Source organism: Centropristis striata, chromosome 12 (assembly GCF_030273125.1).
Source record: "Centropristis striata isolate RG_2023a ecotype Rhode Island chromosome 12, C.striata_1.0, whole genome shotgun sequence".
NCBI lineage: Eukaryota > Metazoa > Chordata > Actinopteri > Perciformes > Serranidae > Centropristis > Centropristis striata.
The window spans coordinates 36,746,254-36,762,731 of NC_081528.1; the positions used below are offsets into that span (position 1 = coordinate 36,746,254).

Genomic DNA, 16,478 nt, shown 5'->3' on the forward strand with positions numbered 1-16,478 from the left:
CCTTGCTCTGACTCTAGACTATAGATCCAGAAACTTAATTTCCTCATCTTGATTGGCTACTTACAAAAAAACTAAGGGGAAATGGTCCAACGACTGTGCAAGATGGGCAATTTGGCCATTTGATATACAAATTAGAAGGTCAAAAACTCAAAATTTCACTTGGGAACCATTTTTTTGGACTCAGCACCCTTGAGATCTGTAAGGTAGGCCGGTTCCTGACTTGTACCCATAAATGCTCCTCACTTCTTATAGGAGGCCTTTTTTCTGAAATCCGTCTAGACAATTAGCCCAATCAGAGGAATATGTAGGGAAAAAAGGAGGATTTGGACGATACTCACGGGCCCAACGAAGCCTGCCACCATCGTGAGGAGGAGGGAGAAGATGGCCACCAGCATGCGGGTTCTGCAGAACCTCCAGAGGACCCTGGTCAGGGACGCCCCCTCGCGGCCTCGTCTCTTCAGCTCATCGTGCCACAAAGCTTCGAGCCTGGAACCAGAAGCACAAAATGACGACAAGCCACACAAACTCACAGCTCAGCCACACATCACTACATTGTAATTGAGCTTCATTTACTGAATGATGACTCTCACCAATTTGTAAAAAAATAATTTCTCCACTCTCGCACATGAATGCTATGCAAAGTGCCAGCGGAGTACCAATTAACTGTATGTAAAAGTTGGCATTTTTGAAGGGTAAAATTATCATAAGTGAAAAAATAGTTTCTGTATTGTTATTTCTCCATTAATTAAGTCGATTAAAAAAACAGCACAGTTGCATTTCCAATTTATCAGACAGACAGACAGACAGTCTAGCAGGCAATCATTGCAGCCGAAAAATCACAAAAGAAAAATGAAGGCACCTAGGCTGATCATAATTTAAAGGTGACCTACAATATACAATCATGAATGATGCACTGCATAATTAGACTGAGAAAGGTATGACCAAACATGTTACCAAAGATGTGCTAATGTACTTTTATTGCTGTATAATGCCCCTTCAAGAGGGTGAAATATCTTGTTGGCCAAATGCATCATTGCTAATGACTCTATAAAGCAGCAGCGGAGCAGCTGCAGAAAGTAATTTACGCCCTAATGACTTTATTAAAAACGTATCAGAGATAGACAGAACATTAAACCAACTAGACTCTCACACAGCCTGATAATTACTACTTGAAGTCAAATGGCGTTGAATCTAAGAAATTGCAATTAATTGCAGCCCAATAGCTGCACAGAGCACAGCTTGAGTCACCGGTAATGAGACTTTTATGTGAGTAATACATTTTGTGTGGCTAAATCCCATCAATGGACAAAGCAAGGGACAGTGAGCAATTTACTGAAAGCAAAAAAAAAAGATGCATTTTGATATTAACATGCATCTACATCAGTAGTTCTCAACCTTTTTGAGTCGTGACCCCCAATTTAACATGCATGTTGTCCGCGACCCCCACTCACTGAACACAATCTCACACAGTTCAGATCACCCAAAAAAAGAAACAAAATGACCAAAAAAAGACACAAAATGACCAAAAGACACAAATTGACCAACAAAGACACAAAATGACCCCATAAAGAAACAAAATGACCAAAAAAAGACACAAAATGACCAAAAAAAGACACAAAATGACCAAAAAAGACACAAATTGACCAACAAAGACACAAAATGACCCCACAAAGAAACAAAATGACCAAAAAAAGACACAAAATGACCAAAAAAAGACACAAAATGACCAAAAAAGACACAAATTGACCAACAAAGACACAAAATGACCCCAAAAAGAAACAAAATGACCAAAAAAAGACACAAATTGACCACAAAATGATAAAAAAAAAAGACACAAATTGACCAAAAAAGACACAAAGTTACTAAAAAAAAGACATTAAATGACCAAAAAGACTAAAACACATTAACAAAATGATTTGGCGACCCCCAGAAATCATCTCGCGACCCCAACTGGGGTCCCGACCCCAAGGTTGAGAACAGCTGATCTACATAATGGTAAATAACAATGCAATATGTATACAAAATTTATGTTTATTTATAGTTTTATCTGTCAAGGGTTTAACCCATAAGAACCTATGGTGACACGCGTGTAAAAAACACTTTAAATGTTCTATAATTTCCCATATTCAGCTTTATGCTTCACTGTAACTCATTAAATCCCTCAGCAAGACTGTTGGACTGTGACAGGAAGTGACATCTCCAAAATATGTGTGTGACTGGAAACAGAAATGTAAAGAAGTAGCTAATTTCAAAAATGTTATTTTTTGTTACTAGGCTAAGTTTAAACCCATTTAACAATTCTAATTCTAATCTAAGTACATTTGACCAAATATAAACAAAAAATAATCCTATTCTATACTGTCACAATTGTGTTGTGGAGATGTAAAGAAAAAGGCAAAATTGTGTTTCTGTAAGCAGAAAAGGTGTCTAGTTTATTTATTTAAAAATAAGAAATATCATACACATAACTTCCATAAATGCCCAATGTAACATATATGTCATATCACAGATCTTTGACATTTAGGGGTTGTGTTTTTTTATTAAAACATCATAAATGTGTTCTATGTGGTCCACTTGTTCTGTGGTATATCCCCCATAATTTTCCTTTTTAACCCATAAGAACCCAGACCCAGTTATCCTTAAAGGATGTGTTCTATAGGTGGACCACATAGAACACATTTCTGATGTTTTAAAAAAAAAAATACTAGCCCTAAATGTCAAATTTCTGTGATATGACATATACGTTACATTGGGCGTTTATGGTATTTATGTTTATGATATTTCTTATTTTAAAATAGAAAAAAAGCTAGACACGTTTTCTGCTTACAGAGACACAAATTTACCGTTTTATTTTGCATCTCCATAACATTTATCAAAATTGTGACTTTAATTTGTTCAGGAAATATGGTCAGAACAAGTTAAATGCAACACAGGACACAGCTATTAATGGATTAGAATTGTTAAATGGGTTTAAACTTTGCCTAGTAACAAAAAATAAGCTTTTAAAATTAGCTACTTTTGCATATTTCTGTTTCTAGTCACACAGTTTACGTCTCTTAGGGATTTAATGAGTTAAGGTGAAGCATAAAGCTGAATATGGGAGATTCTAGAAGATTTAAAGCAGGTGTCTGAAACTCGCGGCCCTAATTACTTATTTTGGTAATTATGTGTCTCTTTTTTTGGTATTTGTGTCTTTTTTAATAATTTTGTGTCTTTTTTTGGTAATTCTGTGTCTTTCTTTGGTCATTTTGTGTCTTTTTTAAATAATTTTGTCTTTTTTAAATCATTTTGTGTCTTTTTTTCTAATTTTGTGGGGTTTTTTGGTCATTTTGTGTCTTTTTTGGGTCATTTTGTGTCTTTTTTGGGTCATTTTGTGGGGTTTTTTGGTCATTTTGTGTCTTTTTTGGGTCATTTTGTGTCTTTTTTAAATCATTTTGTGTCTTTTTTTCTAATTTTGTGGGGTTTTTTGGTCATTTTGTGTCTTTTTTGGGTCATTTTGTGTCTTTTTTAAATCATTTTGTTTCTTTTTTTTCTAATTTTGTGGGGGGTTTTTGGTCATTTTGTGTCTTTTTTCGCTCATTTTGTGTCTTTTTTAAATTATTTTGTGTCTTTTTTGGTAATTCTATGTATTTTTTCATCATTTGGTGTCTTTGCGGCCCCCAGGTAATTTGAGTTTGAGACCCCTGATTTAAAGTGTTTGATACACGGGTGTCACCATGGGTTCTTATGGGTTAAGGGTTACTGGGTCTGGGTTCTTATAGGGTTAAAAACTCCTCGACACAATAGCAGATCTTTAAGTGTGTGCGTGATCACACACATAAATGTAAATGAGAGCAGCAGAGCAACAGAGTGGGATCCAAAAGGAGGAATGATTTGCTTTTAAACAGCCACGGGTTTCAGTTTGCCAGATGGCAGAAGAAGCCGATGTTTCGAGAGTTTTGTTGGCCGGGACATTGCGTTCAAGGTTCGCACCTCACTGAGCACCAACAAGTGTCAACTCTCCCAGGGTGCTTTTTTCCCATTCCCCCCCTCTCTCTCTCGCCATCGTCTCTGCTTTGCATCGCGGGTTGCATAACTGTTCTTGCTATGTAAACACACAATAAAGACCTCCCGTCTCCAGCGAGCGTGCAGCGCTCATGCACACCATCGCCCACCCGTGCCAATGAGATAGCTTTGTGCTCCTTTGCTGCTTCTCTTTCATGTGCTCTTTAGCACACACAAAGCAGCAGCAGCACTAAAACCTCCAGGCCGCGAGCCAGAGCCTTTTAACAGAACTGGTCATTTACAAACCCACACAGTTGTCAGCAGATACAAGAGCTGAACTTCCTCAAACAGTCAGTTTTCTGAATAATGCCAAGTCACGGCACCATGACTCGACAGCACGTGAGTAATGGAAGAAGCATGGGTTTTCCTTTCAGCCAGCAGGAAATGCTAAATGCCCCCTAATAGGCTTATTGTGAGTTTTATTGTTCATTCATAGAATTAGTTCATTACTACAAGGCGGAAGGTTTGGCAGGCTAACAGTGGCTGTTATCTCAGCGTCTGCTGCAGCCTGGCTCCACTCAACGACAGCTAATGAATGTCACAGTGCATCGCAGGTAGAGGAGTTAATGACATAACCACCAAAGTCAGCCACTAACTCTCACTGTAATCTTTAATCCCTGCTATTCTTAGCAACACAACGTGTCCGTATTGGTAAAGAAAGACTGGATGTTCTTCAATTAGTTCTCTCTGCAGAGACAGAGCTACCACACACACTCCTAGACAAGTTGTTTACACGCCTGAGAGGCAAATTTTTGTACTGAGTATGCAAGTTTGCACCTGCTCACATGTAGGGCAGGGAAAGCAGAGAAGGTTTCTCAATATTTGTTCAAAAAAGATAAATAATCCCAGTGACGCTGCAGTGTGAGAGTGAAGCAGCGTGATGTAGATCAGTTTACCTGAATACGCCTTCAAACAACAAACTTCACTGGGTGCTTGAAACAAAAAACATGACCTCTGACTGAATCATTTTTTGTTTCATAATATCTTCATGACTGTTTAAAAGATTATAGAATCCTTTGGACTCTGATTTAAAGGTCCCATATTGTAAAAAGGGATATTTTCATGTATGTTTTGACTACAAAGCGGGTCTAGGTGTAGCATCAAAACATTGCTACACTAGGAAACATACAGACAGGTTTTGATGTCACAACTTCACTATAGCTTGCTATACATAGGTAGAAAATGCAGCTATAAAGTGCCATTACAGTTATTTCCCAGCTGCAATGCAGAAACACCACAATGTACGTGTAACGACAACAGGATACAGGAACAGCGGGGATTATTATTTTGTAGCAAAGTCAGAATAAGCAGATTTCCTGCACCGTGCTCCGACGTCCGGTAAAAATGGAGCTGTGATACAGCAGAGCTGCAGCCGATGGAAGCTGGCACATTGACTAAAATAGGGCGTTTTTCTGAAATATGACCAATATTTAAGTGAATAAGTGGACGGTGACTACACTGCAAAAAAGCTAACTTGTATTTTTTGGCATAAAACAGTGATTTAAGTTGGTAAAACTTGGAAATATAAATTATTGACATTTAGGGCAATAATGTAAGTTAGCACAACAAAGGAAGCCAGTTGTCTGCTCAAAAACAAGTTGGTGAGTTGTTGTTACTTATATCTTTAAGTTGGGGTTCACAACAAGGGACAATAGTTCTGATAACTCTTATTTCTTTGTTGTGAAATTCGGTCATTAGCGAAAGCTATCGGCTAACTGATGCTAGCGGCTAACTGATGCTAGCGGCGCTGCTTGTTACAGCTACAAGAGTAGCCATTAGCGTATCAATGCTAACTCAAAATTGTGGTCACAATATTAGCTGACATTTCATAGCGGCGTTACAATCGTGCCAGAGAAATTCAGAGTTGAGCAAACTCAAAAACAAAACTTAAAATATTTAGTTTAATTGTCCAACTTAAAATTTTATCGAAGTTTGTTGCCTCGAAATTTTGAGTTCACCCAACTTTTCTTTTTTTGCAGTGTGGAGTTTTTGTAGCGCCGTTTTTTACATCCCTATTTATTCATGTTATTTAGGGGGCAGGGGCTGAAGCAGCCCTAGGTCCCTGTGTGTGCACGTGCCTGAGGAACAGCGTCTGTTTTTTTTTATTTCACATAAGGGCCAAACTATGTAATTAGAATTTCTGGCTGCTTCATGTGATGGCTTAAAAATACCTTTCCCTATAGACTCACATTGTGAAAGCGGTAAATGAGTTGATAATGTTTTATTGGGTAGGCTACATCAGCTTCACAGTATGAACACTTAAATAGTGCCTATTTAAATCATTATGTCTTAAAGTTGTTTATTTCACGACTATAGTCAGAAAAAATTATGTGATTTCTTAAGATAAAGCTTGTAAACATGTTTCAGTACAAAGAAGTATATGTCCCCTTCATTTTTTTCTAAAGAGAACTAGCTGCCACACAATATTTAACACTATTAAATTAATGTCGTTAATTAATGCAGGATATTTTTTCCCAACAAAATTCAGAAAAATTAACTTGTGTGTGTCTTCTTGGATCAAAACCCATAAATAACAGATATCCAAACACAAGCTCACCTTTAGTCAAACACTTTTCATGTCATGTCTCACCCCAATACTGTGTTTCAGCATCAAATAGAGGAGTTTTCTGAACGCCGCAGGTCACTTTCATCAGGCAAACAGCAAACAGCAGCGCCACAGTTACCTCACCTTTGGCTGTTGATCTCAGAAGCCTCATGGCAAGACAGTCCCCACACATCATCTATAGACAAGCTGGACGCCTTGTAGGCCTTCAGAGCCAGCGGGGAGAGCCAGTGCAAGGTCATAAATGAGAAGAGGCCGGCGTTATCGACTGGGTGCTGGTGTCTGGAACAGAGGAGAAATCGTGGAAATGGGTGAGATGTCCAAAAGTGCAGGCATACACAGAGGTGTTATGTTGGGGGGGGATAAGATAGATAGAAGAGGCGCCTTTGCCCGTAGGAGTCAATGAAAGGTGAATCATGCCTGCAGTGTTTGAACAGTAATTTGCACGCTCTTCACAGAAATCTGAGAGAGCAGCGAAAAAAGAAAAAAAAAAAAAAGTTCAGGGGCTGTTTATCAGTCGGCATATGTTCAAACATGGTGCTGTGTGTCTGTCGCTGGGGGATAAGTCCCCCGTCCCTTATCATGGCCTCCTGCTACTGCACAACACGCAGCACAAACACAACAAATGTCAACTTTTGTGTCTTTAAATCCAACCTGGTCTCACAGAAATCCGTGAAATAGCCACGGAATCGCTCTAATTTCCGTGAAACTGACACGGATTTCGCTACAATGCAAGTTAATAACAGTCATATCCCGTGGCTATTCCATCATACAAAGTGATTATGTACATTCACTGAGTGAATATTTAGAAAATAAAACATATATTTCTCGCTAGAAATGTGATCAAAATCCATTTTTATGCAGAAACTAAGTCAAAATATTGATTTTTCACTAAAAATGAGAGAACTGTCCGCCATGTTTTTTGTTGTTCATGTATGTTTTGACTACAAAGCAGGTCTAGGTGTAGCATCAAAACACTGTTACACTAGGAAACATACAGACAGGTTTTGATGTCACAACTTCACTATAGCTTGCTATACATAGGTAGAAAATGCAGCTAAAGTGCCATTACAGTTATTCCCCAGCTGCAATGACAGTGCAGAAACAATGACAGTCATATCCCATGGCTATTCCAACATACAAAGTGATTATGTGCATTCACTGAGTGAATATTTAGAAAATAAAACATATATTTCTCGCTAGAAATGTGATCAAAATCCATTTTATGCAGAAACTAAGTCAAAATATTGATTTTTTTCACTAAAAATGAGAGAACTGTCCGCCATGTTTTTTGTTCTGACCGCCGGGACCTTGAAAGTCACGTGACTTGGAACAAACCAATAGGAACAAATATCCATGGAATAGCCACGGGATATGACTGTCAGTAACTTGCATTGTAGCAAAATCCGTGTCAGTTTCACGGAAATTTGAGTGATTCCGTGGCTATTTCACGGATTTTGAGTTAAGCAAAATCCGTGGCTATTTCACAGATTTCTGTGAGACCAGGTTGTTAAATCTGTCAATGTGCCGGCCTAAAACCATCTGTATGTCGTTATATATTTGCCTTTATCTGTCACAGAGTCGCCACATCAACCCAAATAAGAATCTGTTTACTTGTATGTGATCCTGAAGGGCTTTAACAGCTGCAGGCTCTGCCGGTAGCGTCCTCGTCTCTTCGGCCCTCTCTCCACCGACGCCTCTGCTTCCTCTTCCGCTAGCTCTGGTAGCGGCTGTGGGGAGGACAGAGGCAGGCCCTCCATCCGCCCGGCCGCTTCGAGGGCATCAGAGAACATGGTGGACCGTCTGTAGAGAGAACACAAGTATATTATAGATGTGTGACAAGAGCCTGCAAATATACAGCAACAGATATGCAACTATGGTACCTGGTAATTCCACTGCACACTGTAAAAAAATCAAAGAATCAAAGAATAGCACAAAGCTTTTACACTGTAAAATAACCTGTTGTTTTTACGGTAAAATACCGGCAGCTGTGGTTGCCAGAACTTTACCGTAATAAATTCGGTGCAACTTTTTCTAATATTACGGTAAAATTATATAAGCCCTGTTGATTTCACATTTAAGATTGCAATTTTATTCCATATTTTACCGTAAAAAGTAAAACATTTTTCCATCAAAAGAAACGCTGTTTGTCATATGGCAGATATGATTGACAAGAAAATATTTTATAAATGCTGCATAGATTAAAGATTTTACCATTAAATATTACAGTATATTTCTGTTAGAGATATGGTGTTTCGTACATTTAACAGTGTGAAAATGTATTTTTACAAAAAATAAATGCTAAAAATGACAGTGATGGCTTGAAAATATGTATGGATATTTTTTATATTCACTGTGCCAGTGTATTTTACAGTGAAGTAATGTATTTTTTCCCCCCCAAAAAAGGAAAAAATAGTGTTTTGGCTGATATATACATTTAGGGTGTTTCATTGTTACTGAAACTGAATTAACCCATTTATCATTTTACTGTCTTTTACTGTCATGGTTTAAAAGTTTTTCACCGTAAAATCTACAGACATTTTTTACAGTGTACTTTTACTGTCATAAACTGGAAGAAACACACAGTTTTGCTGTAAAAATATAACATTTTCATGCAAAATTTATGGAGAAATACCATGATGTGTGAATGAATGACACAATAACCCTAAAAAATAACAGGATTATTCAGTCTAAATGACTGAGTTTTTGCTGATATTTACATTTAAATTTAGAACTGAAAATCCACTCACTGTCATTTTTATGGTGAAGTTCTGGCAACCACAGCTGCTGGTATTTTTCCGTAAATTAAACAGATTATTTTTTACAGTGCAGATAGAAACCTCTTACTCTATACTTATCTAGTATTTAGAAACAATGAAAAAAACTTGTCTTCTTCTGAAAGTGCTCAAAGATCTGATTGTATTTGAATTAATTGAAGATCAGATCAGACATAATCATTGCAAACTGGATCTGCAACTAAAATGATTAACTATATGTTTTTCATTTGTTTTTACAGAAAAACTACTAGTCTGATTTTCATTAACTTGCAGCATGGGCAAAGAAAGAACCCAATGAATTTTGTATTGATCTGAATCGTGGGGCAGACACACATTATAAATTATTTTAGCTGATTAGCCTCTTGAATAATCCTTTTTTAATTTGTAAATTATCAGAAAAAATTGTGAAAATCACCATTTCCAGGAGGCTCATGGTGATGTCTTTTTAAAAAACTTTTTTCCCACAAGTGAGATAATAAGATGCTTCTGTTGATACTGTCTCTAGGGGGACTCCCCCCACTTATCTCTATGTATCATATATGATCTCTTTTTTTTAAATTTATGTATGATTTGGATTACCCCCTGTGGTTCTTGTTGTTATGGTTGTTGTTTTTGTCTAAGACAGCTCTGTTTGTTTGTTTTTGTGGCTGTCTGTGCTGGTTTGTGTAATGTATATTTGGCTACTCATAATGACATGCTGTATATATGTGAAGGAGCAGAAACTGTACTGCTTTATTTTTTTGAATACATGTCATAACCTTCCATTCATGTTTCTCCAGCCGATTGCTTTATATTTGTATTTATCTTTATTTTATTTTGTTGTTGTTGTTTTTGTTGTATGAAAAACTCAATAAAGATATTGAACACAAAAAAAACTTTTTTCATTTAATTGAATCTGTTTTTCGTGTGCCATCTTTTACTTGAAAAATAATTTTAATCATTATTATACAATTAGAATTGTTGCCGATGGATTTGCTGTAATCAACAAATCATTCAAGCACTATTAAAAACATGAAACAATGGCAAATAGTTGCAACACTGATGTAACAGTGTGACATTCAGTAAACCGTAGCTTATTTTTCCTGAGAGATGCCTCTGGATTGAAAGAATGAAACATTGTAATCTGCCTGCTCAGTGTTTTTCCTTTGACCCAGAGAACTATTAGAGAAGTGCCGTGTTTTTGCTGAATCACCCTCTGAGACGCAGATAGACTTGAGAAATCACCTTGTTCAGAGGTCAGGGCCCCTCTCTGCCGTACAACTAAAGTGCTTATCTATTTAAAGACGACCTGCCAGCTTCCCCAGCAGACATCTGAGCTGCCAGTGTGTCCACACACTGTCACTGATCCCTTCCACGGCAAAGCCCTGTGGCAAGGTCGGCCAGAGTTTGTGTGAGAATGTTGTCAGTGAAAAGATTCAATACAGATAGAAGAGATACAAACAGAGCTACACTGTAAAAAATATCTGTAGATTTTACGGTGAAAAACTGCTAAACCATGACAGTAAAAGACCGTAAAATGATAAATGGGTTAATTCAGTTTCCGTCACAATGAAACACTGTGTATGTATATATCAGCCAAAACAGTATTTTTTACAATTAAAAAACAAAAACAAAAAAAAACATTACTCCACTGTAAAATACACTGGCACCACGTTCATAGCAAAGATATACTGTAATATATATATATACACAAGCCATCATTTTTGCATTTATTTTTTGTAAAAATACTTTTTCTCCCTGTTAAATGTACTAAACACCATATCTCTAACAGAAATATACTGTAATATTTAATGGTAAAATCTTTAATTTATGCGGAATTTATAAAGTATTTTCTTGTCAATTTTATGGCAGAACAGCGTTTATTTTGATGGAAAAACTTTTTATTTTTTACGGTAAAATATGGAATAAAAGGGCAATCTTCAACGTGAAATCAACAGTGCTTTACCGTAATGTTACAAAAAGTTGCACCGCATTTATTACGGTAAAGTTCTGGCAACCACAGCTGCCGTTTTTTTACCGTAAAAACAACAGGTTTTTTTTACAGTGTAAAAGCTTTGTGCTATTCTTTGATTCTTTGATTTTTTACAGTGTGCAGTGGAATTACCAGGTACCATTTTTTTTTACAGTGTACATAACAGAGAGTGACACATTAAGTAACAGAAAGTAACTGTATGATGTAAAAGAGTGATGGGAACCAAAAGCTGGGCTTGAGAAAAAGAATGAAAAGATCTTTTGTGTTTCCTGCAGCAGCCGTCAGTGTCTACATCATGTGAAGTTTGTCAGGTGGCTGTGAACATTTGAGCGCTTTGTTTCAAGGAAAAGTTAAGAAGTTGTTGGTCAGGTTTAGACCGGTTCAGGTTTAGACTGGTTCAAACCTGTGACAAAAAAGTCAACCAAAAATAAAGGCACAAATATACCAACGGATACAGGACAAATGTGAGAAAACAAAACTAGAATTTAGGGCGGAGAAAAGGTGATAAATACAGTTACGGTGCACAAAGAAGTGACCCACATTAGCAAAGATACTGATGTTTTGTTTCTGTGTCTGTGTTTGAAAAAAGGGTAAAGATCAAGACTATCAATACTGTTTCTGTAAGCAGAGGAGCTTTGAAAAGGTCATTGAATAGAAGACTTTTTTCTGATTTATTTCCCACATTTGTGTATTCTTTATGACCGTCATAGTCATCAGTTTAAGTGACAAATGCAACTTTTTGCCCAAGTTTGAAAATATATTAACTACAATATTGCCTAATTCCTTATTAGTTTATTTAATCAGTATTATCCCCAGTTTTTCTCATCGTCGTGACACAAATTCTACCGCAAATAACAATCAGCAGCAACTGTGTTATAGTGCTGTAGTGTGAGAGTATAAACTAAAATTATTAATTTAAGCGGACTAAAGTGACTGAAAACACACTCAATTATATTTTTTCAGGGTACACAAACAAACACATTGATTCTTGTTAATGCAGGTGATATTTGCAACAAAAGTTATATTGTGTATTTAAAAAACACAGGCGTTACTGCCCCTAAATTAGCTTTTATGTCTGCTTTGATCAGACATTTGACAACTTACAAATAACCATGAATAAACGCACCTTAGACAAACGCTTTTATGTAAATTTTTACCCCGATTCTGCGTGTTTATGTTGTATATAATATAATTTAGAGTCCTCTGAACACTACAGGTCATTGTCACCTGGTAAACCAGAGGACAAGGGCGAGAAAAACAAACAAAAAACAATTTAGGGCAGAGAAAGTTAATCAGTACAGTTAATGTGCACAAAGAACCAGATAAACTTAAGTAAACATCAAAGATACTGATGTTTTCTTTATGTATTTGTGTTTCCAAAAAAGATAAAGATCAAGACAATCAATACTGCATCTGTGGGCAGAGCAGTTTTGAAAGGTCATTGAATAAAATACTTTTTCTGATTTACTTCTGCATTTAAAAATGCTTTTATAAACCAAGGGCAGTCCTGGTCATCACTTTAAGTGATGAAATGCAACTTATTGCCAAAGTTTTCAAACTATTCAGCAGGTAAATTCTCATCAATATCACTTTCAATGTGTCTCATCACCATGACAACAACTCTACCACTTTAACTGTCACCTGCAGCTGTGGTTGAAGTGCTACAGTGCAAGATTTCATTCACAACAACAACTTACATTTAAGTCCAAGGCCTTGCCCGGTTCACCTTAGCAGCAGCAGCAGCAGCAGCAGCAGCACAGATCTCAGATCTGGTGTTTTATGAGCAGGAAATGCAGATGAAGATGCAGTTCACCATGTTTTCTGTCAATTAAACTTGTCTTCCGCAGCCACACGGACTCATGTCCTCCTCCTCCTGCAGCGGGACCGGGACTCAGATGAGAACAGGGGCAGGAAACATGGTCAACTTGACGCCTCACGTGTATACAGTACGTGCCGCTTCCTCCCAGCAGAGTCTGGAGCTCCTCTCACCGTCACACGGAGCCCTACAGGGAGAGGAATTCCCGATATCGCTCTGACGTCACGCCGGCTCAGCCAACCGGTGGCGGTGCTGAGCGGTCGCCGTAGTAACAGAACACTGACGAGGAAGTGCACGCTTAAAGGCAGGGGGCGGGGCCACGGCGGGACCCGGCTCGCACTGCGCTCTGATTGGCCAGCCGGCCCTGCGCGTGTAAACACATGGTGATGACTGGTGTCTTCACTGATCCAGGAAGGAGATGGAACCAGCAGAGGAAAACAGATAAATGAGGAGGAGGAGGAGGAGGAGGAGGAGGAGGAGGAGGAAGGAGGCCTGTGCACCGTCCAAAAACACAGCAGGAGACCAGGGAGGAGGTTTAGATGTTACAGCACCACTTTCACCTTCAACTACTTAACTTAGTGCAGAGATTATCAACATGCATGGCCCAGGAGACACTCCTCCAACAGGACATGAGGCCTGGTGCAGTGGTGGAAAGTACCTAAGTACATTTACTCAAGTACTGTACTTAAGTACAATTTTGTGGTATTTGTACTTTACTTGAGTATTTTATTTTATGTAGATTTTTTACTCCACTACATTTTGAGGGAAATATTGTACTTTTTACTCCACTACAGTTAGCTGACAGCTTTAGTTACTTTTTAGTGTGAGATTTAACATAAAAAACATGATCAATTTAAAGTGATTAGACATTTTTTCTTTAAAATTAAATCTCATTACAGTATATTAAGTAGTTAAAATGAGCCCTATCTTTACTAAATTAAAACTCTGCATCAATACAAATAATCAAATAATATATTTTGAACATATAAGTGGGTCCATTCTGCATAACGAGTACTTTTACTTTTGATACTTAAGTACATTTTGATGCTGATACTTTTGTACTTTTACTTAAGTAGGTTTTGAATCAAGGACTTTTACTTGTAGTGGAGTAAATTCACAGTGTGGTATTAGTACTTTTACTTAAGTAAGGGATCTGAATACTTCTTCCACCACTGTGGCCCAGGAGACACGCCTCCAACAGGACATGAGGCCTGAGGCAGTGCCGGAAAAAGTAACTAAAGTAAAAGTACTAAAACCACACTATCACTGTAAAATGACTCCTTTATTCAAGTATTAAAGTATCAGCATCAAAATGTACTTAAAGGTAAAAACAGTGGAAATATTTAATCAAATTAAGGAGATGAACTAAATGGTCCCCTCCCCAACACGAACACTCACATGCATACACACACACAGATTCATGAACACGCATACATGCACCACCGCTTATTTTTTCATTTTGTTATTATCTTTTTTTTGTTTTTTTTGTTTTTGTTTTGTTTTGTTTTGTGTCATTAGTTTGTTGTTTATTTCTTTTCTTGGAGATCCTCATTTGGGGAATACCAGTTTGCCTTGTATATATGTTTGTCTGTTTACCCTATGTTTTTGTTATTTACTTTGTGAATATATACCTTGAAAAAAAAAAGGGGGGGGGGGGGGGATGCAAGGTACAATATTGTAAAGAAAACGAAATGACTCATTATGTTTGTGAAAGTAAGAAGCCTTGCAATAAAGTATTTAAAAAATGTACTTAAAGTAACAAAAGTACTCTTTATGCAGAATGGCCCCACTCAGATTGTTACATATATTCTAAATTGTTTTTTATATTAAATCTTAAACCTGAAACGCTGTCAGCTAAATGCAGTGGAGGAAAAAGTTAAATATTTGTCTCTAAAATGTAGTGAAGTAAAACTATAAAGTTACATTAAATGTAAATACTCAAGTAAAGTGCACATACCTCAAAATTGTATTTAAGTACAGAACTTGAGTAAATGTACTTAGTTACATTCAACCACTGGCCAGGGAGGAGTTAATAAATAAATATGAATTTTATTTATAACCTTTATTCAATGTCAAGAAATCTTTGAGGGCAAGCCCTCATTTCAGTAATGCAGAGGGTACAATTACAATAAATCATAAAACCTACACTAAAAGAAAACAAAGAAGCAAAAGGTCAACAAAAGAGCACAGTTAACCCTTTGATGCACAACATATTGACCCCTTCTAATCCACAACATGGGTCAAAAATACCCGCATTCATTTCCCATGTTATTTAATGCTGCTGTGTGTTTCTGTGCTCTATCTTTTGATATCAACTTATTTTATAATTGCATATTCCAAGTATTCTTTAAATATCTTGTTTTTGATCACAACAGATCATTATTTCTATTTTGCTTCTCATACTTTATGAAGAAAAAAAGTTTTTGTATTATTACAAAGCTAACTACATGGCTAAGTAGCTTGCTAAGCTAACTACTTAGCCAAGAAGTTAGCTAAGTAGTTAGCTTAGCAAGCTACTTAGCTAAATACTTAGCCAAGATGTTAGCTAAGTAGTTAGCTCAGCAAGCTACTTAGCTAAAAAATGGATATGGGTAATTTTTGACCCATGTTGTGCATTAGAAGAGTAGTGACACAAAAAGGGATTTTATTCAAAAATGAATAAAGGAAAACATAAAATTAGGATGTATGATGATCAAAAACAAACTAAATGAGAAAAACCTGGAATAATGAATGATGAAAACAATTTATTGCAAAGATATAGAACATAAAAACTCTGTCGGGTCACTTTAGACCCATGTTGTGCATCAAAGGGTTAATAGTTGCTTTCAGGTGTGTGCAGCAGTAAAACTAAAAGCAGTTTCCCTGAATTTTGTGTTTAAACACGTAACCTGAATCATTAGTTAATCACTTGGGCGAGTGGAATAATGGTTTTGAGACCAGATTAATAAAGAAGTGATATATGATGGCATGTTGCCACTGAGGGCTTTATAGATAAATAAATCTCCAGCCAACCTTTTCATACAAACTGCAATGATGAGCATATTTATCAGATACAATGAATAAACAGAATAAAGTCATATTTCTCTGAACTATTTATTTTACAATTAATTCTCATTACACTGGCTAGGATTGACAGTCTAGGGGCTTTATGACAGATTAATCAGATATTTGTTTTCTGCAGGTCAGGTGTGTGTTCAGTGCAGTCAAAACTGGTGGTGTGTTGAATATCCTTTTGTGTTATGCAAAGAAAATGCTCTTTAATAGGCGAGGTTTCATCAAAATTAATGTTTGATGGATCCAAGACAA

At 36.9% G+C, this 16,478-nt stretch overlaps 1 protein-coding gene across 2 annotated transcripts in view; it reads right to left on the minus strand.

Moving 5' to 3' along the window:
* Window positions 1-16,478, minus strand: part of wu:fb13g09 (ATP-binding cassette sub-family C member 5) — a 78,103-nt gene that overhangs the window by 46,252 nt on the left and 15,373 nt on the right. Inside the window, exons 1-4 of one of the 2 annotated variants that reach the window (XM_059345853.1) lie at window positions 13,054-13,350; window positions 8,222-8,410; window positions 6,734-6,889; window positions 339-486 (exon numbers count right to left, since the gene is read on the minus strand). In XM_059345853.1, coding sequence (XP_059201836.1) covers window positions 339-486; window positions 6,734-6,889; window positions 8,222-8,400 — 483 coding nt within the window. In that variant the 5' untranslated portion in view covers window positions 8,401-8,410; window positions 13,054-13,350. Of the gene's footprint in view, window positions 1-338; window positions 487-6,733; window positions 6,890-8,221; window positions 8,411-13,053; window positions 13,351-16,478 lie in introns of those variants that run through there. The other variant, XM_059345854.1, reaches the window with a different exon arrangement.